At 51.5% G+C, this 19,985-nt stretch overlaps 1 protein-coding gene and 1 long non-coding RNA gene across 7 annotated transcripts in view; one reads left to right on the top strand and one right to left on the bottom strand.

Annotated features, from left to right (window-relative positions):
• Window positions 1-19,985, bottom strand: part of Ttc13 (tetratricopeptide repeat domain 13) — a 67,197-nt gene that overhangs the window by 2,906 nt on the left and 44,306 nt on the right. For 3 of the 6 annotated variants that reach the window (XM_046432037.2, XM_046432039.2, XM_046432041.2), the window contains 12 exons: window positions 18,939-19,021; window positions 17,282-17,423; window positions 16,864-17,038; window positions 14,791-14,947; window positions 12,836-12,966; window positions 12,105-12,237; window positions 11,469-11,561; window positions 9,610-9,693; window positions 8,327-8,411; window positions 4,202-4,311; window positions 2,101-2,236; window positions 897-976 (listed from right to left, as the gene is read on the bottom strand). In XM_046432037.2, the coding sequence (XP_046287993.1) occupies window positions 897-976; window positions 2,101-2,236; window positions 4,202-4,311; window positions 8,327-8,411; window positions 9,610-9,693; window positions 11,469-11,561; window positions 12,105-12,237; window positions 12,836-12,966; window positions 14,791-14,947; window positions 16,864-17,038; window positions 17,282-17,423; window positions 18,939-19,021 (1,409 nt within the window). The remainder of the gene's footprint in view (window positions 1-896; window positions 977-2,100; window positions 2,237-4,201; window positions 4,312-8,326; window positions 8,412-9,609; window positions 9,694-11,468; window positions 11,562-12,104; window positions 12,238-12,835; window positions 12,967-14,790; window positions 14,948-16,863; window positions 17,039-17,281; window positions 17,424-18,938; window positions 19,022-19,985) is intronic. The other 3 variants (XM_046432038.2, XM_046432040.2, XM_046432043.2) reach the window with 1 other exon arrangement.
• On the top strand, window positions 542-18,999 carry LOC131423730 (uncharacterized). The gene is made up of 3 exons (XR_009225649.1): window positions 542-1,107; window positions 16,576-16,729; window positions 18,599-18,999. It is a non-coding gene; the product is annotated as an uncharacterized LOC131423730 (long non-coding RNA).

Raw genomic sequence — 19,985 nt, 5'->3', positions numbered from 1 at the left:
ACCAGAGGCACTCAGCTTGCAAGACCTGGATGCTGGAGGGGAGAGCGGTGCTAGTGGGAGAGGCTGAGGACCCACCAGCAGCAGTGTCAGAGGGGAAGCCAGGGGCTCCAGCAGGGCAGGTGGAGTAAGGGACATGGCTGCACACCTTCAGTGCACACGTGGGCCAGCAGAGCAGCCGGGAGGACAGAGGACAAGTGCCGTCCTCTGCAGGGAGCCTGCAGTGGCCAACAGTCGGTCTGCATGGGCTCAACGCCAACTCACTCAGTGTATAGGGCCAGCAAGCGTCACCCCGAAAACAGGACACTTATGCTCCTGTTTTGTTTCAAAGCCTTGTAAATACCATCACAAAACTTACTATCTTTCCAAAACGTGAAAGACATTCAAGTGCATTTCAGCCAAAATACCTTAAGTTCAAATATGGGCAATGTGCCACCTAATCATGCGGCACCGTGTCCTGGGAAAGGAGAAGGGAAGCAAGCGCTGCAGACACACCCTTATCTAATACCTGGCAAGAATCTACCCCACGGAGGGCCAGTAAGGAAGGACTGGCAACCCAAAGTAGAGCACTTCAAGGTTAAAGGGCCACTAATGGCCAAAGAGCGGAGGAAAGGCAGGGGCAGGGGAGGGGCTGTGAACTCTGGAGCTGAAGCACAGGGCACAGCACAGCCGTGGGCCTCCAGCAAGAGTGGCAGACTACACACGCCACATTAGATCCCTTTCACAACGCTCTGGATGACATGAAGATTAAGGAAGACATTTTTGTGGGTGTGAATTCAGAGAAAACAAACAGGAGGCTGCTCAGCATTTCTCAGATGCTTTTGCACCTGTGTCCGGGACAAGAGCCAGCCAGAATGCACTTTTAAATGAGAAAGCTGTAATCATCAGACATCACTTACCTAGATCCCCGAGAGAGAGGCATTAAATTGTAGAAGTAATAAACCAAGGATAAGATCAAGTTGCAGACAGCATCAGCCTCCTGGAAAAGGACACAGGCTCGTGAACTGAAGGCCAGCCCGACCGACACTCCGCAGGCGTGAGGGCTGCCGAATCAGGAAAGGTGGTCCACGGTCCTCCTCTAAGATCTGCCCTCAGTCCTCCAGCAAGAAGGTGAGTACACCCTCTGCCTGGAGCACCGGGTCCCCAGGTGTTCCTCCCACAGCAGCCTTATTTTTTTTAAATATATTTTAGATGTAGATGGACACAATAACTTTATTTATCTTTAAGTGGTGTTGAGGATGGAACCCAGGGCCTCACACATGCTAGGCAAGCACTATACCACTGAGCCACAACCCCAGCCCCCACAGCAGACTGTGACAAACAGAAACCTCAGCTCCTTTAATGCTATTTGGAACGTCAAGACACATACCACAGTTAGGATTTTAAAAGCACTTAGCAACACCTCATATGTTTTCTTGCTTGTTCTTTGCCATGCTGGGGCTCTGACTTGGGCTTTGTGCATTCGAGGCTAGCACTGAGCGACGCCCAGCCCTTAACATGCTTTCTCAAACAACATGTCTTCCTGCTCCAAAGGGTGCTTAGCGAGATGCCTCTTTCCTCTGCATTGAAACCCAAGTGATAAAAACCTTCGTCCTGTGCTTGGACTTCAATGCTTCATGGATGAAGAAAGAACTGGTTAAATGTCAGAGAAATGAGCGACTGCTCAAGCTCAGAGGTGCCCACTGCACGGGGGTAGCTCACCAAGCAGACAAGCGAGGTCCCACCTGCACAGGGCCACCTCTAGTCTGGGCAGGCAACCAAGGGAAGAGGCCCCGCCAAACAGGGCCCTAGGCTCGAAGTGAGCAACTTCAATGTGATTTCACTGCCTAATCCAGTGAGAACACATCGTGTGTTCAAATCCACAAGTTCACTGTGAGTACTGGGAGGGGAGGGAAGAGGAGGCCCAGATTCACACTGTGACCTGCCAATTCACCACCCAGTTACTGCAACTGCTAAACATGGGACAGGTTCTGCCTCGAGGAATCTCTAAAAAGAGGTATTTATACATGTTTGTAGATGTTCAAGCACAAGACGTACCACCTCAACAAAAGGTGGAGGTTTTTAAACATTTGTGAAAAAGCTGGAAATGGCACAGAGACCTACCCCAAATTCTGAGGAGAGGATCAGCACTTTTCCTCTTGCCGTCAGGTCTTTATACAGGGCGTCTATCTCAGCGTGATATAGCTGGGTCCTTTCTTCTGTGGTTTGAGTTTCCACAGAAAATAGGATATTTCCAACTCTGAAAACACAACCAGGAGAGTCAAAGGCATGTATCTACCACCCAGTCCACACAGCCAAACAAAGAAAGGAAGGAAGAAGGAAGGAAAGAAGGAAAAAAAGAAAAAAGCTGAGAGAGAAGGAAGAGGGAGGAAGGAAGCCCGCCCATGGCTGAGCCGCTCCTACTCAGCCCAGCGGCTCCTCACGACGCCGGCCATGGTCTGACACTGGCTTACACTGAAAGAAGCCATGGCTTGTGGCTCCCATTAATCCAACCACACATCCCTGTCCCAGGAGCTAAGCCGCTGAGGGCCCACCAGGACAGTGCTGAAGAACAGCACAGTGCGTGGGCTGACAGCAGTGACTTCCTCAGGAGCTTTACCAGGCACTGGGCCCTGAGTGCCGGAGCCCAGTAGAGATCCTGCACCTGAGGAGCTGCCACTCGAGGCCATACCAGACAGGCTCCTTCTCAGGCCCACACAGAGAAGCACAGGTGCTGCTGCTATTGAAGGGACGGAGAGGAGATCCCAGGAGACCAGGCTCATGGCCCAAACACAGCTGTCAGAGGGTCAAAAGCCAGGAAGGTCTCCTGGAGATGTGGCCTCAACGTGGGCCCTGGACAGGAGGAAGGCGAGGACACAGGAGGTGGGGGCAAGTGTGTGCGGTGGGGGCAAGTGTGTGTGGTGGGGGCGGGGCAGGACGGCCAGGTTCTGGCAGGACAGGGTCTACGCAGGGCCGAAAGCACTATCTGAGGCCACCAATGACAAGCCGGGAACTGGAGCTGGTGCTGGTAGCGAAAGGCAAGGGCAGGGTGTGTGGGGAAGGGCTCTTAGCAGGGGACACCCAGGGAAAGGACTTCGTAAAGGCTGTGAAGCCCTGGTGAAGCAGCAGCTGGATCTGGAGACCAGCCTCAAGTCAGCCCGAGGGCAAGGGAGGAAGTGGGTGGAAGGCAGCTGGGGAAGGGATGCCATGTGTCTTTGTCCAGTCGTCCCACTTCTGCCTGGGACTGGACCCCAGGACACAGACCCTTAGTGTGTGAAGGAAAAAGAAACAGCCTTTATATCAAACAGCATTCCCTGGAATTCCACTGGCGGAATCATCTTTCCTGGGAAAGTATTTGGCATAGAGTTGAAGACCTCAACAACAGAGAGAGGCACAGAGTTGGAAGTTGCTAACCAGTGCTCACTCATGAAGGCCTGTTAGTTTCCACATGGAACGCCAGGAGGCTTCGCCAGTGTGAGGACAAATGCTCACGAGAAAGTGAAGCACAGGAGCCAGAGGGGCACCCAGGGCCATGCCACCAGTGGGCAGAAACCCCAGGAGGGCTCCAAGTTCCCACAGGCCTCCTTGGAGGACCCTCAGAGGGAGGCTCGAGGCCTGTCCCCCTGCCCAGTGCCAGGGGTTTGGAAGCTCTGAGATGAGATTTGGATTTCAGATACAAGTAAAATGCAGCTCATGAAAATGCTTACCAGGGCGATTATTCAGCTATAAAGGGAAACACTTTAAACACATATCTGTAGGGGAAACACTGCATCTAAATTCTTACACTATGGTTGCTACAGAAGCTTCTAAGAAAATGACTGGAAGGGCCACGACAGCGGGATGGTGAGAGTGCAGAGGCAGCGGGCCCACCTGGCGCGCTGACTCCATCCCAAGGACACTGACCTCATTTTTACCTTGTTGACTCTGCTTATCTGCATCTTCTGAATGTTCTACAATAAGACACTACTCCTGCAATGCACTAAAGCCTATGTACTTAAAGAAAGCCCCTCGGTGTCTTCAGCCTGCCACCCGTTCGCCTGCTTTCTCTCTCTGGTCAAAGCCTTCCCTCGCCACACACTCGGCCTCACACAGGGTGGCCAGAGGCTGCTGGTCTCAGGTGACAGCCTCTGAAGTCTGCTGCTGCAAGCTGGGCCCTGCTGCTGTTCCTTCCTAGACCAGCCCCATGTCACGCCCTGCATGTGTGCACCCACCCCAGTGAACGTACTTGTCTCCGGTGACTGTGATGGTGAACCCGTCATGCTCCTTCCCTTGGTCCCGGAGGCTGGGAACTTTCGTGTTTACAGTGAACCCATCCTTTGTTTTGGTATTAAACTGCTTTCAGGGGGGAAAAGAAAATCACCGTTACTAGTGTCTACCCCACCGAGAACCCCAGCTGCGGTTCTGCAGTGCTGACCCAGACTGCCCGAGTGTGTTCACGGGGTCCAGGAAGTCACCGGATGTAGGAGGCAGAGTGCTCTGTCCTGTCACACAGGAACGAGCACACCTCTCCAGTCCTCAGACCCAACATAAGCCCCGCAAGCCTAAGTCCACTCCCCAAGACCAGCCAGGGTGGGCCTCCTCTAGGAGCTGCCTCTGACTCCCCCATCCCATGTGGCAGGCAGCAACCAGACCCCACAGACAGCTGCTTTCACACAGGTGCTCCCTGCTCAGAGCTGAGGACCTCGCTGGCACGCCGGGGTCCCCTCTCACCTGTGGGTCCCACCACAGGCACGCTCGCGCCACCTCTGCAGAGGCTAAGGGAACTCCTAGCACTCAGTGAGACGCCACTGTGTGAGGCTGCTCCAGACGCCAGCTGTTTAAACAGCTGTGACAAACCCAAAATCCCGTAGAGATCACTGTTCCAGAAAAACGCCTCCCAAATCTGACTCCTTTATAGGATCTATGTTTTCTTTATATATATATTTAGTTGTACCTTCACTTAATTAGTTTGTTTATTTTATGTGGTGCTGAGGGTAGAACCCAGTGCCTAATGCATGCCAGGGAGCGCTCGTCACTGAGCCCCAGCCCAGGCCGTGGTCCATGTTTTCTCAAGGCTGATGGAAACCAGGAGGAGCGACAGTGTAACAGAGGTGGTGCTGATGACCCCTGGTGGGAGGGGCTGTGCAGCCCAATAGAAGCCCCTTTGTCCAGGAAGGCAGCTCTCAGAAGGCCACCCAGCCTGGGGTACCACGCTTATTCAGGTGCACACCCACGGAGGGCCAGGTGGGAATCCACCTAGCGACTGAGCAGGAAGTGGTGGGTGGCATGAACCCAGGCCCCTGCACTCCTGCTAACCAGCCACCTGCGGCTTCCAGGCTGCTCCTACGTGGCTTCTCATCAACAGCACATCGTGCCCTTTGGAGGCAGCAGGCTTGCTTCATTTTGTCACCTAGATAAAACGCAGACATCTTGCTGCAGATATCCGCCAGTGCTTGTGAAACATGACATGTCCATTCCCTGGCGTCATCATTCCCACCCACAGGACTGGGCGACTTCACACCGAGACCGGTGTGCTGGCCTCTCTTGGGCTCCTGCTGAGGGACGGTCTCACTGTCCAGTCTGCTCTTCTGTCTAAGCCACCCTGCAAGCAGCTTTTCTGCTCTGATACCACAGTAAGCCTCAGTGCCTGATGCCCAGGGGGCAGAGGCAAAGGCTGAGACCCTCCAGTTCCTTCCTCTGACGCGTCCCAGCATTGACACTGACCTGCCCCCTGGGGACACTGGGGGACTGATGGGACACTTAGGCTATTGCAGTGATTGCACCAGGACCATCCCATTGTTCAGGTCACACATACAACTGTGCTGCTGGGCTTCCACATGGAGGGAAAACCTGTCCATGATTCAGTTAAAACTGCGCCTGAAACCAGACTCTGTCTACACCCCACTCTGTTCTTCTAGGGTCCGTGTCTATGCTGGGGGCAGCTGAGGCTCCAGCCCATGGCCGATGCATGCTGGCCAAGTGCTCTGCCCTGAGCGGCATGCCCAGCCCTGAACCACTGTGTGTGTCACGGATCACTATGTGGTCACCTGCTCTTCCAGAGAAAACAAGGACCTCCATATATTTCCACTCCCACCATCTACTTTTAACGCTGAGGTGACCAAACATTTCGACTTCAGGCAACTTTCTATTTTGCAACATGCATTCAAAAGCCAACTTTAGTCTGTTCACCACCACATCTCTATCTTGTTTTCCTTGCATTTGTTTTTTGAGAATACTTTGTTCTTGAGTTATTCTGACAGAGGATCTGTGCTTACTGGGATTCCTGAATTCCTACATGCTTGAAACTGCCTCTGCCACACCACCACAGTCAGGTACGGGACTGGGTGTTCAGAGGGATCCCCTCCACTGTCTGTGAGAATCCGCCACCCTGGCAGGAAGTCAGGTACCGACTTTAGATGTGAACAGGACTGAACCCCGTACACACTGTTTGCCCTACGTACGTACCTATGGTGGAGTTTAATTTGTAAACTCTGCACAACTATAAAAACAGAGCAGTTGCAACATACTGCAATAAACTGCATAAAAGGGGGCAATTCTGGTCACCTTCACGGTGCTGTGCAATGTCACCCCAGTTTCCAGGACCCTTTCACTGGCCCAGTCTTGAACCCATCTCTGTAACCAGAGCCCTGCCCCACATGCTCTGCCCTGTCCTGGTCCTGGTGCATCCGCCATGGTGCCTCTGGCTGTTGGAGAATGGAGCTGGCAGCTGCCCTCTGGGGGCTGGCCTGCTGCGCTAGGCGGGTCTTCCAGGCACGTCCCTGTCGTGTGTGCAGAGCACGCTGTGTCCACTCACGGCAGGCCGCGGGTCACTGAGGCACATGTGGCTGACTCGGGAGCATCTATCTGCTCCAGTGCCCACTCCAGTTCCCAGAGTGCACGCAGGGCTATGCGACTCTGTCTCGTTCCTGAGGAACTTAGCTTTGGGCCTCAGGGTGCTCCTGTACGTGGGGTGCCGCTCTTGGACACAGTGAGCTGCGGGCTCGCAGGCCCCAACTCACCTCGCCCTCATCGACCCGTCCATCATCTGGCTGGCTATGCCCCCGCCCCCATCTTTCTTCTCTCCTGGGCTTCTGCCAGCTAGGGCTGCTCTTCACCCGTCTCCTCCCACCTTGGGAGGACTCCGGGCAGGCGCCTCTTCCTTGGACACAGTCCTGCAAGGCCAGCTGAAGTGCTTGTGTCTGCCGTTCAGCCATCTTCCAACTGGCAGCCACTCAGACTTGCTCAGCTCGTAAGAACTCCATTTCTTTCCCATCACACATCCATTCACCCCATGACACTGACTCATTCTCAGGAAATGACCCATGTGTTCTCACTGAGGTCGGATCACGTAGTCAGTGCCTTGGTACAGCTGACGTACTTGGCACACGTGCACCCGTGCAAGCAGCCTCGCATTCTGGGCCTCTTCTGCTCTTCTAAGCAGGCCTCTCCTGCTCTGGCTCTCCCCTGCCAGCTAACCGGGGCTCCTTCCTGGCTCTGTTATCTCCTGCATCTGGCTTCGTTGGCCAAAGCAGTGTTTCTGAGATCAGCCATAAATCTTCCCTTTGGTCTTAAACCTCTTCCATATACTCACTGAGGAGCACTCACAGGTCCCTGGAAGCCCTCCTCTGGACCAGCAGAGATGTAGACGGCAACACACATTGTGACCACATCTTGCCATGCACATCTGAGGTGGGGGTGTTGCAAGTAGCCAGTTCTAGTCTTGCGGGGCCCTGAGACCTGTGTGTTGTATGACTTACTGCCGTCCAGCTCCCCCAACAGAGCTGCCCCAAAGCTGCTGAGCTCCTGAGCTGATCACCAGTCTGGATCAGGGACCACTGACTTTTCAGTCCCTGGATTTTCTTTTATTCCTCTGGTAGCTCCCATTTTCCTGCTGAGGTTCTCCATTAGTAAGTTCCTGTTTTGCTCTGGGCCCCTGAACGTGTTTACGAAGCAGACAAGACCTTCTGTCTACTTTTCTTGGTTATGGGTCCCCTTTCTTCATATTTCATGCTACTCTGACAGAACACCCGATTTTGGGAAATTTATAAGAATAGAAATTCACTCTTACAACATGGAGGCTGGAAGCCCAAGAGCAAGGCATCATCTTCATGTGGGAGAGTAGGTGGGCAAGAGGCAGAGCCTGCTCCCAGAGCCCTGCCCAACCGCATCACCACTGGCCACCACAACAGAGGTGCCCTCCCCACACTGTGCACCAGGGACTGTTCCCGCAGGTGAGCTCTGGAGGACATGCAGACCGCAGCACTGACTCCCCGTAATTACTGTTAGCAAGCATGCACTTAGAGATTATGAGGCTGTAAGTGCTGTTGCTTTTCCCCTGAAGCCACCTCTGCAGTTCTGATGATCAAGTTACCTTCATAATTGGAAGAAGGTCTTCTACTTTGTGTACCTTTTCCAAAGCTTCTCTGACTTCCAACAACCCTTTAGGATTATTAGCCCTTTAAGAGAGGGGGAAGGAAGGAGAGGGCAACTGAGGTTATGCAGAAATATGATTAACCAATCATGCAATTAGCATTATCTTAAATAAATAAGTCACTCCTAATTGCAAGTAGTCAGTACAGCTGGCCTCCGTATCCTCAGGTTCCACATGTGCAAATTCAACCAACGGATCAAAAATACACAGAAAAGTCTGGGAGAAGTGCGCACACCTGTAATCTCAGTGCCTTGGGAAATTCAGGCAGGAGGATCAAAGGTTCAAGACCAGCAGGGGCAACCTGGCAAGGAAGGCCCTGTCTCAAACTAAATTAAAAAAAAAAAAAAAAAAATCGCGATATGGCTCCATTAGAGCACCCGGGGTTCAACTGGGGCGGAGGATATATAAAAGTACAGCCTTAGTACTGGACATGTGTGGGCGTCCTTCCTGTCATTACTCCTAAACAACACAGTAAGCCAACCATTAATAGCACCGTGCTGTGCTCAACAACAGTGGCAACCTAGAGGTGGCCTGGGCATGGGGCTAACGTGCAGGGGTCCTATGCAAACACTGTCATTTTTAGAAGCACTTCCTCATTGCTATAGCACCTGCGGGTGTTGGCATCTGCCGTAGGTCCTGGGGCTGTCCCCGGAGGAGACCAGGGGATGTCTGCACTTTTGTGCTGGGCCAAAACCTCAGTTCTAAATGGTGCGGGGACAGGGGTGTGCACAATCCTAAGGAGTTCAGGCTGCAGATGAGAATCATTGAAGTGGCGGAGCAGGGAAGGCCACAGGGACAGCCAGCCAGCATCATGTCCCATGTGTGGTATGGATTCTGCCCTAAAACCTCAATTCCCCAATTCTGCAGCTGGCCATACAATGGCTTTTCACCCTGAGGCTATTCAGTGAGCGCATCCTGCCAGGGTTCACACCAATGTAGGCTGAGTTAGTGCTCTGTGGCCACTCAGTGCTGAGTTCCCTGGAGAAAGGAGGAAACCCTGAGGGCCCAAGTGCCAGGCTAGCACTCAGCCCTCCAAACTCTGGCCATGGAGGAGGAGGAGTGCCGACTACAGGCCTCACAAGCTGAGGCCCTACACAACACCTGGTCCAGCCTGTACGCCCCCATCAGTGGGCATGGTGTTACATCCCTACAATCAGTGAACATAACAAACGTAAAAGCTATCCAGTCGGTCCATCACCATGAAGGAGAAACTGGAGGCTTACCCATGATAAACAAGAATTCTATCTTTGATAAAATGAAGTATTTTCTCAAAATATTCCAGATACCTCATGTTGATCACCTGACCCCTGAAAGGCAGAAGAAATAATGAAATTAACAATCTTTTCACAAAGGAACATGCTTGGAGTGACATCTGTGTTAATTCAGGAACATTAGGAGTCGCGAAAACAACGCAGCCAAGACAAGGTTGGGGATCCCTTGCTCGGTCTTGAAGGCAGAAGCAAGTCCTCAGCAGGCTTGGGGGCGGTCCTGCCTCAGCAGGCTTGGGGACCATCCTGCCTGGAGAGTTGGCTCTGCCCGGGGGCAGCACAGCCCTGAGCGCAATGCAGGTGCAGACTTGGATGCAGCTGCATGCCCTGAGTGGCCGCCAGCTCTCCTGATGTGCCATCGCTGGGCCTCCTGCTCTCCAGCTTTCTTTCCTCTGCCTACTCCAAATATGCTCCTTGCTCCACGTCACTTTTTCCTCTTCCAGAAATTCACACCCAGCCATACTGGAGTCCCAGGGCCCGCCTTGCTGCCTCCCTGGCCCCCCACCTCAAGGTCACCACTGTATAGCAGGAATGGAGCCTTGCGTAGCACTTCTTGGGCTCCACCGACTCCGTCCTGCGTTAGCTGGCTACCTAGATGACAACACTCCTGAGCTGGCAGCCTCGGGGCCGTCCCTGTGGCCAGGCTCCCCACCACTTCTGACCCACCACCAGAGCTCCTGGCTGCCCCTCCTGAACATCTTCTCCTTCATCAACTCACTGCCTGGCAGCTCCAAGGCTGCTGATGTGTTCACAGCTCTCCAAGCTGGTCCCCCACCACTGCCCAGCTGCCACTCCTGAATGGCTCACCACCACCTTCAGGGAAAATTCCTCAGAGGGAACTAAGAGCTATTTGTATCCTGGCTTCTGTCTTTCCAGCCTCTGCACCCCCTGCCCCTCAGCTCACTGGGTCACCACTTCTGGGACCTTGCCCAGCACATTCCTGGACCCATGCCCCCTCATCCCCTCTCCTCTTCCTGCCAGCCCACCTTCCTTGCAGCCTGGACCAAGCCCCTTCTCTGTTCCCTGGGCATCCTGCACCAGTGGCCACCGTCTCAGTGCTGCACTGTCTCCCTTAAGCCAGGCCTGCTGCACCTCCCACAGTCCACCACACTGCCCAGCACATGCCCAGCAACAGTGGCCTTCAGTCACAGCCAGTTGACTGAGGCCAGCTACACGTCTCAATTTGGTTCCATGTGAAGTAGGAAGATATGAGTCACAAGAGAAAAAGAAATTTATTTTCTAGAACTTAAAAAAAAAATGGCATTTCTATTAACACCCAACCAAAATGTCAGTCATGTAAAAGGATATCTTGACTCAGGTTTCTGTAATCAGAAGCATTTTTGATGTGACATAGTATATTTGTAAGTTTTATCTAAACTTAATTTCATTAAAGAAAAGGCTAATTGCATAGATCTCCTTGAAACTGACTCTAATGTGTTCATCATTTACTTAGAGGGCAGTTAAGATGGGGAGGGAGGGAGGTGGTAAGCGCTGCCCAGGGCCCAACTTGCAGAGCTCCTGGACAAAGCACAGCACTCAGCCATCCACTGGCCCTCCCATGTCAAGGAGAGGCAAGCTTCCCTCTGCTACTGCAGAGTGGTCACCAGATTCTCAGCATTCTCCATCTCATGGGTGTCTCAGGACCCCTTAGAGACTGAATCTGGCAGCCCACCCTTCAATTATGCTCGACATTGAGAAGAGCTGGGGAAAGAGCGTGGCAGGCAGCAGAAAGGGGTGCCACGGGACTGTGGGTGCAAAGCTGACCTAGGGGTGTCCACTCCCACGGAGGGAGAGGACACAGAAGGCACACGTACCTGATCAGGTTGATGTGGTTGTTGAAGCCTCTGCTGAGACTCCTTGCCGGCATCTGATCCAGCCACAGCACGGGCTGGTCTGGGTCGGCCACCCTGTGAAGCAGAGTGTGTGACAGCTGAGACCTCAGGAACCCAGATACTTGCAGACACGCACACAGAGCACACTGGCCTTGAACCACTAGGCTGTGGTGTCCCAAAGTGCGACTCAAGCTGCAGAGTCCAACAGAGGTCCCAGGGGGTCAAGCAGGAAGCAACAAAGGTTTACCAGCAGAGCAAACGAGGACCAAAGACCCTCCATACCGGCTGGCCAGAGAGGCACCCGCCCTGCCACCCATTCAAAGCAGCCACAGGTAAGAAATGGCTCCTCAGAGCCTCTTCCAGACTCTTCCAGAACTGGGGAAAGAACGCGGCGTTTACAAAGGTCTGGAGCCGTGCAGCACTCAGCTCCTGCTTCACAACCTAAGCTGGGTGCTTTTCACAGAAAAAAAGAGGCCAGCAATTTCTGGAGGCCTTTCCAGAGAGCAGCCTAACGCACAGGCCAACCGTTACTAAGCACAGCAGCCTTCACACCTGCGGGCCAGAAGAGGCGCCACCTGCCCACAAGGAGACCAGGGCCTGCTCCCCCTGGCCGGTTACCTTCTCCACCGCACCGCAATGTCGAACATGTCCCTCCACTGCATCAGCCGTGTTCTCCCGCCCATGCGCACCTTCCCGTTGGTCCAGGTGCGCTGCACAGCCTGCATGACCTCCAGCGCCGCCAAGCCCATGGCTGCGAAAAGAGAGAAAGGCTGAGACAGGGCACCACCTCTTCAACCAGGCACCAGACTCAGAAGTCCTGGCCACAAAGCAGGACGCACCATACGCGCCTGGCACTGTCTTCCTAAACCAAGACCAAGGGGTCTCCTCCCAGCTCCCCCAGGAAAGCAGGGGAAGCTCCCATCCTCTGAACTCCTCACTACACTATAACAAACCAAACCGGTGCCCCTGGACCACCCGCCCGACCCAGAGAGGACCCGAGAGGACCTCTGTTCTGGGTCTGTGAGGGCAGGAAGTGGTGTTTCTTTCACAATTCCCCCTGAATGACTCAACGCGTCTCTGTGGGGATTGCATAAAGGGTGAGTTCAACACATACTATGGATATTTTTTAAAAAGCAGGAAGTGGGCTGGGGTTGTGGCTCAGTGGTAGCATGCTTGCCTAGCATGCATGAGGCACTGGGTTTGATCCTCAATACCACATAAAAATAAAATAAAGATATTGTGTCCATCTAAAAACTAAAAAATAAATATTAAAAAAAAAAGCAGGAAGTGGACTGACCCTAGGCTCTTATGCTTGAGACAGTGGCATTCCAAACCAGTTCCCAGAATACCTCTGTGTATCCGCTTGTTGGGCAGGAAGCCGGGCGTTTCGTACTGCATCAGTGATCCCAAACGATCAGCCACACAGATCAGCTCCTGCACTCCAGGCTTGTAACTCTCAAAACTCTGATGCAGCACGTCTCTGGAAGAAACATCACTACCTGGTGAGAACCTACACAGCAGACACGAGTGAGCCATCCCTCAAGAGCAGACCACGGTGGATCTGCTGTTACTTTGTATGTTGGATTCCTATTTCATCAATCACATTTTCTATTCCTAAAACTTTTATTTAAGATCTATTTGTGACAGTCTCTTGTTCTCTCTTCACCATTTCCTTAAACATTTCACTTGGAGTAATTTTCAATCTGCATTCAACAACTGCAATATCCAGGCCTCAAGGTTTCAGGCTGTGGTCTATTGTTCTGTACATTTCTTTATATGGCACTGGTGACTTTGGCCCCTGGCTCTCATACCAATGATGTGGATGTGCAGGGATCCTGGGGGCCAAGTGGTACTGCTTTCCCACCAGGAAGGAAGGATTTGCACGTGCTTCTGTTAAGACCTGGGCCACGCCTCCAACGAGGATGCTACAGCCCCTCGGTGCTCAGCAACCCAGCCTTCCTGTGCCCAGGGGCCCTGTTACTCCACTGCATTCACCCCAGGACACTACTGTCCTCAGAAAGGTGCTTTTCACCCTCCACTCTGGCTTGAGAAAATGGAAGGGTCCAACTTTAGTAATTCTCTCCCTTAAGGCATCGTTAGACTCTTAGGCATCCAATTCTATTCCAGACCCAACTGTTTCGCAATGAGAGCCCTTTAACATTTCCATTTTGCCACTTTACAGCAGTAGTTGTTACTATGTAACTTTAAACTTTTGAAATGTTAAATAATTTCTTATGAAAGTAACACAGTAAAAGAATCAAGCATGTCAAAGTGCCTAAGTGTAAGCAGCAGGGAAAGTGAGGTTGGAAGGAAAGATGTCCATCAACAGCCTCAAGGTACTCTGTGTGAAAACAGCTGAAGTCCTATGAGCTCCAGGAAGAAATCAAATGCGAACATGGACAAGGAGCCACGTGGTGATGGAGAAGGATGAGGATGCAGTGGACAGGGAGCCACGTGGTGATGAGAAGGATGAGGATGCAGTGGACAGGGAGCCACGTGGTAATGGAGAACAGTGAGGATGCAGAGGACAGGGAGCCACGTGGTGATAGAGATGGATGAAGATGCAGTGGACAGGGAGCCATGTAGTGATGGAGAAGGATGAGGATGCAGTGGACAGGAGTCAGGTGGTGACGGAGAAGGGTGAGGATGCAGTGGACAGGGAGCCACGTGGTGATGGAGGAGGGTGAGGATGCAGTGGACAGGGAGCCACGTGGTGATGGAGGAGGGTGAGGATGCAGTGGACAGGGAGCCACGTGGTGATGGAGGAGGGTGAGGATGCAGTGGACAGGGAGCCACGTGGTGATGGAGAACGGTGAGGATACAGTGGACAGGGAGCCACGTGGTAATGGAGAACGGTGAGGATGCAGAGGACAGGGAGCCACGTGGTGATAGAGACAGATGAAGATGCAGTGGTCAGGGAGCCATGTAGTGATGGAGAAGGATGAGGATACAGTGGACAGGGAGCCACGTGTTGATGGAGGAGGGTGAGAATGCAGTGGGCAGGAGTCAGGTGGTGACGGAGAAGGGTGAGGATGCAGTGGACAGGGAGCCACGTGGTGATGGAGACGGATGAAGATGCAGTGGACAGGGAGCCACGTGGTGATGGAGAAGGATGAGGATGCAGTGGACAGGGAGCCACGTGGTGATGGAGAAGGGTGAGGATGCAGTGGACAGGAATCAGGTGGTGATGAAGAAGGGTAAGGACGCAGTGGACAGGGAGCCATATGGTGATGGAGAAGGGTGAGGATGCACTGCTGCTGGGCTCTGAAAGGCAAAGAGCACCGTGTTCCCCGGCAGCACTCACTTTATGTGGGGCTGCAGGCCTGGCTGCTCCTCGTAGTCTTCTATGAGGAAGGGCAGACTCTTTGCCCAGTGGTCCTTGAAGCTGCCAGGCAGGTCCACGTCTACGCTGTACTCTGTGAGGGGCGTGTCGAGGTGTGCGTGAAGGTACCGGGAGTATTCTGTGGAGGCAAAGGCAGGGCCGTGCTCTCTAAGCTGCCAGCCACACAGATGCACCTAACACATTGCTGTTTGGTTTCAGGACTCCACAGGAGACCCTAAGCTTTAATAGCCCCCATTATGACATGGTAACAGGGCCACCTGACCGTGACGTGAAGTGCCAGGGTCAAGGACAAGGCAGTTGACCTGGTCAACTCTGGTTACACTGTAGACACCTTCCCACAAACTACAACGAAGACCTCATCTTTCAATTCCAAAGCCTGAGAACCAAGCTCAGCGCCAGGCTGAGGCTGGGACTCTGCCAACTGATAGGCAGATCCGTGAGGACACAGCTTCTCCGGCATACCCTCTGCCCATCACTGCAGAAGCACTGCAGGAGGACTAGGTGCAGGGGACTATCCTCGGCCTGCGGTCCACAAGGCCACGCTCCCTGAGCCTGGAAAAGGGTGAAGAGCAGGACTGCCGAGGGAGCAGCCTGTGCCACCTGCCAGGAACACGTAGGATGAGCCTGAGGGGACAGGAGTGTATTTTTATTTGATTTGAATTTAAAACTGTTGCTTGGGCTGGGGCTGGGACTCAGTGGTGGACACTCACCTAGCACGTGCGAGGCCCTGGGTTGGATCCTCAGCACCACATCAAGATAAATAAATAAAGGTATCGTGTCCACCTACAACAACAACTGATGCTTGATTCAATTATTAGAAAACCTTGGAAATTTGAAATAATCTGCATATGCGAATCTAACTTTTCATCTGTAAATTTTATGAGATCTAAATCCAGGTGAGGACTCTGCAGTGAAAGGTAGGCACAGCAGTGCATACTTGTCATCCCAGCTACTAAGAAGGAGACTCCAGGTTTCAGGCAAGCCTGGGCTACTCATCAAGACCCTGTAGAAGCCGGGCAAGGTGGCCACACCTGTAATCCCAGCAGCCTAGGAGGCTGAGGCAGGAGGATCGCGAGTTCAAAGCCAGCCTCAGCAATGGTGAGGTGCTAAGCAGCTCAGTGAGACCCTGTCTCTAAATGAAATAATACAAAACAGGTCTGGGGATGAGGCTCAGTGGTTGAGTGCCCCTGAGTTCAATCCCTGGTACTTCCCATCCCCTGCAAAAAAGACCCTATACCAAAATAACATTTTTTAAAAGGGCTTGGGTTGTAGCTCAGTGCTAGAGTGCTTGCCTGGCATGAGTGAGGCCCTGGGTTCAATCCCTACTGTCACAGGGGGAAAAAAAAAAAGAGAGAATATCCAATAAAAATTTACCACTCAAACTGAGATATAATAAAATTATAAAATATACACCAGATTTCACTTAGTGCAAAAATAATGTAAATTACTTAATCAATACTGTTTTATGTTAATTATATGCTGAACTAATACTTTGGGTATATCAAATTAAATAAAATATATTATTAAAATTAATTCCACCTGCTTGTTTTAATTTTTAATATGGCTCTCACAAATTTTAAATTACATACATAGGGAGCAATGTTTTTTTTCTGTTGGGCAGTGATGGTACAGAGGGCTAACAATAACAAAACAAGACAGGCCTCATCCAGGCAAGAAACACCTCTACGTGCTGTGGAGAAGGTGAGACTAACAGAAGGTAACTAAGATTCACTTCCTCATACACAGGATTCCAGGAAGAAGGAGGCAGGTGGAGGTGGCACCCCCACACTCCTAGCAGGCATGCAGAGGCCTCTCTCCTTCCCTCTGTGTCCCAGATGAGCTGTGGCCAGGCGGGAGCATCCCAAAGACCGTCACATGTGATGATGTGTTTCTCACTCAGGTAAAATGTATTTGAACTTCAGGAATAAATACTGCAGGAACGGTAGGAAAGCATGAGCTGGCCAGAGGGGCTGGGGGCAAGAGACCCAGCCTCTCAGAGACTGATTCTGAAGGTCCGAGCACTTCCTGACTTACCACGGAGGTACTTCACTTTGAGGTACTCCGGGCTAGCCTTCTGGCCTGGAAGAGGATCGTTCAGCATGACTTTGGTTTGTGCTTTGATCCCTTCATAAAACTGTCCCATGGCCACGTGGCTGAGCCCCTTCATGTACTGGCACACTTCATTATATGGCTCCAGCTGCAGACACCTCTGGGCGAGGAAACACAGAATGCCATGTCAGCACCCACGCAGCTTAAGAAACTGCAGTTCCTCATTCTTCAATCTGGGGTCTCAGACACACCTCTACTCTGTAAACTACAGGGCAAGACAAGGAATGTCCCCTTCCCTTCCATGGACTGCATACTGTCCTTGGCTCCCTTCCCTAGTCATGTACTCAGCTCTCCAAAGAAAGACCCAGCACCCACTCCAGTGCCTCCTGCTGTGCGGGCCCACCTTGAAGTTCTTCAGGGCTTCCTGCAAGCTGCCGTGGTGGTAGAGCATCATGCCCCGCAGCTGGAGGGTCTGCACGTGATTCTGGTTGAGCAGTAGAGCCTTCTGAAAGCTCTCAGTGGCCGCTTCAAAATTGCCCAGTTCTCTAGATATTTAACACCAGGATGAACACAGTGTAGACAGCACAAAGAACATGCAGATTGTGGAGCGGGCGTGGGTAGACGCCACCTCGCCACTGAACCTGGGCAGAGCCTCTGACCCAGTGCGCTCCACCCGCCTGTGAGGCTAGCCAGGCCACAGGAGGACAACCACACAGCTCCCGAACTCTGGGACGTTTAACGTACTGATTTCCACAAGGACACACTACTCAAAACCCTCTGCCCAATTCAAAATGAGCTCTCACCCCTAAAAAAGTGAATTTTAGTAAATACTAAAACATACTTTTCCCTTTGGAAAAAAGTATGCAGATTATAATCATATATAGGTTTGTTGTTCTGAATCAAATTCACAGACTTAAGATTTGTTTTATTCTCATCATTATTACTATTATCTTGGTCCACTGATATTACTCCACTTAATCTAGGAAATCATTATGTAATTTGATTTTTTTTTTTTTTTGGTGGTGCTGGGGATTGAACCCAGGGCCTTGCGCATTTAAAGCAAGCACTCTACCAACTGAGCTCTATCCCCAGCCCTAAATTTGAAATTTTGAGATGAAAGTATACTTTATAGAATTTTAACCATTCCAGAATGAAATAATTCTTACTAATCTAACAATTTTCAAAGAATAGGAATAGTTTCCAGATACTCTATACATCAGTTTTCTATAAATAACAAGTATTTGTTATAAAATATCTGCTTACATTCATAGAGCACTTTACAAGGTGATTTCCAGTCTGTTTTCAATTTCTACTCCCAACGATTCTGTGGGACAGGAGGGATACATATGATCCCTTAAACTCCAAACAAATCCAAATGCACTTTCTCCAAGTCAGTGTAAGACAGTGTCTCAAACTACCACATTCAGTAAATAAGCTCTTCAGTCTGACCCACCTGAGTGGGGGACCTGACAGGGAGACCCTGGAGCTCAGGGTAGTCAGGGTCCATACCTGTGGAGGGGGCCAGGATATAGCCTCTCAGGGTCTAAGCCATGAGCCCCACTGTCATGCCACCCGCCTCCTCTTGGGATCAGAGTGTAGTCAGAGGCTCTACCAGGGAGCTCCAGGCTTGGAGCCAGGTGCCAGGTTCCAGTCACTAGTGCTCTCGCCCGGCAGAGGCACATTATAACCAAGATGTTCTCATCCCTTCACCTTCAAGCAGATCACGTGATGTGGAAATTGACCATATTACCATCTGAAAGTGACAGCAACATCTACAACCCAGAGCTTCAAAATGCCAGGTTCAAAATGATGACTTCGAAGGACTAAGGACTTCCTGGCCAACAGGTTATACCCAGGGTGCTCAAGATGCTGATGTGACACACAGTTGCCTAGGTCTCAGGGACCACCCACCTGCTGCCTAGGTCCTGGGGACTACCCACCAGCACACAAATGCCCACCCAAGGCAGAATGACCCTCTCTTGGGTAAGAAACGTATCTTCTATAACATCCTGCTCCAGGCCTCTTCCTCAATCTCCCCGTGCCCCATGACCATGACTTACCTGTAGGCCTGCCCCAGGCTTTTATATGCATCAATAAAATCAACTTTCTGCTTCAGAGCTTCTTTGAAGGACTCAATGGCTTCCTGGAAAAAGTATGTGGAAAATTATTTCATTTGCATAGCTCTTAAAACCAAGTTTCATATAAATCACTAAAGGATTTAAACAGATATTACGCATGGTCCCTGACAAGAGTCTCTTTTAAAAAGGTGGACTTGAGAGAGGAAATGCAACAGACTCTGAGGGTTTGATTTCAGGGGTAACAAATGCACTAGAATGCACCTTCATCTGAATATCATTTCCTTCATTAATAAAGGCCTAACAGACCAAAAGTAACCTGGAAGCTGCGTGAGAGCATTTGAAATGATCACACTAGCAGCGTTTAAAATCTCATCAATAAGAGACAAAAATGTGTGTAAAGAAAGACAAAAGGCTCCCAGGAGTGCCATCTGGGGATTTCCCTGGCCAAACAGGAAAGGAAGCACCCAGACGAGGGCTCCCAGAACCCTCCTCTTCCCTGAGAGCCTGCAGAATGGTGTTCCGTTCTGCTTAAGGGTGACCCCCTAGGTCTGGTCCTGAACTTGTCACCACAACTTCATTATTACTGTAACAAAAAGACACGTCACATTGTCCCCGGGAAGAGCATCTTACTACAGTTAACTGCCACAAAGTTGCTCTGTGGTAGCTTTAAGGAAAAGGGCTTCCCTGTAGACAGGCCACTGATGGGAGAGTACTCCTGAAGACACCTTGCACATGGTAGGCACTCTGCAAACATCTGCAAACTGCTTAGCAAAAGCAGCACAGTCTCAACTCTTCTCAGAGAGCTATCTGCCCTACATCTGACTGTATCTGGTGGGATGGAGGGCAAGAGGCTACTCTTAATTTGGCTTCCTGCCATGGCAGAACCTTGATTTTTAAGATCTTTACAACTGTACTTTCACCAACAAGCATGTATTGAGCGCCTACTATGTGCCAGAAAGAGCTGAGGTGGGGGGCACAAAGATGAGCAAGTCATTATCTCTGTCCTTAAAGAATGCAGTCTAGTTAGAA

This window comes from Marmota monax, unplaced genomic scaffold (assembly GCF_021218885.2).
Source record: "Marmota monax isolate L192 unplaced genomic scaffold, Marmota_monax_Labrador192_F-V1.1 WCK01_AAM20220418_F8-fsc00071, whole genome shotgun sequence".
Lineage (NCBI taxonomy): Eukaryota > Metazoa > Chordata > Mammalia > Rodentia > Sciuridae > Marmota > Marmota monax.
The sequence above is the reverse complement of the archived record's forward strand: the minus strand, read 5'-3'. Positions and strand labels throughout refer to the sequence as shown.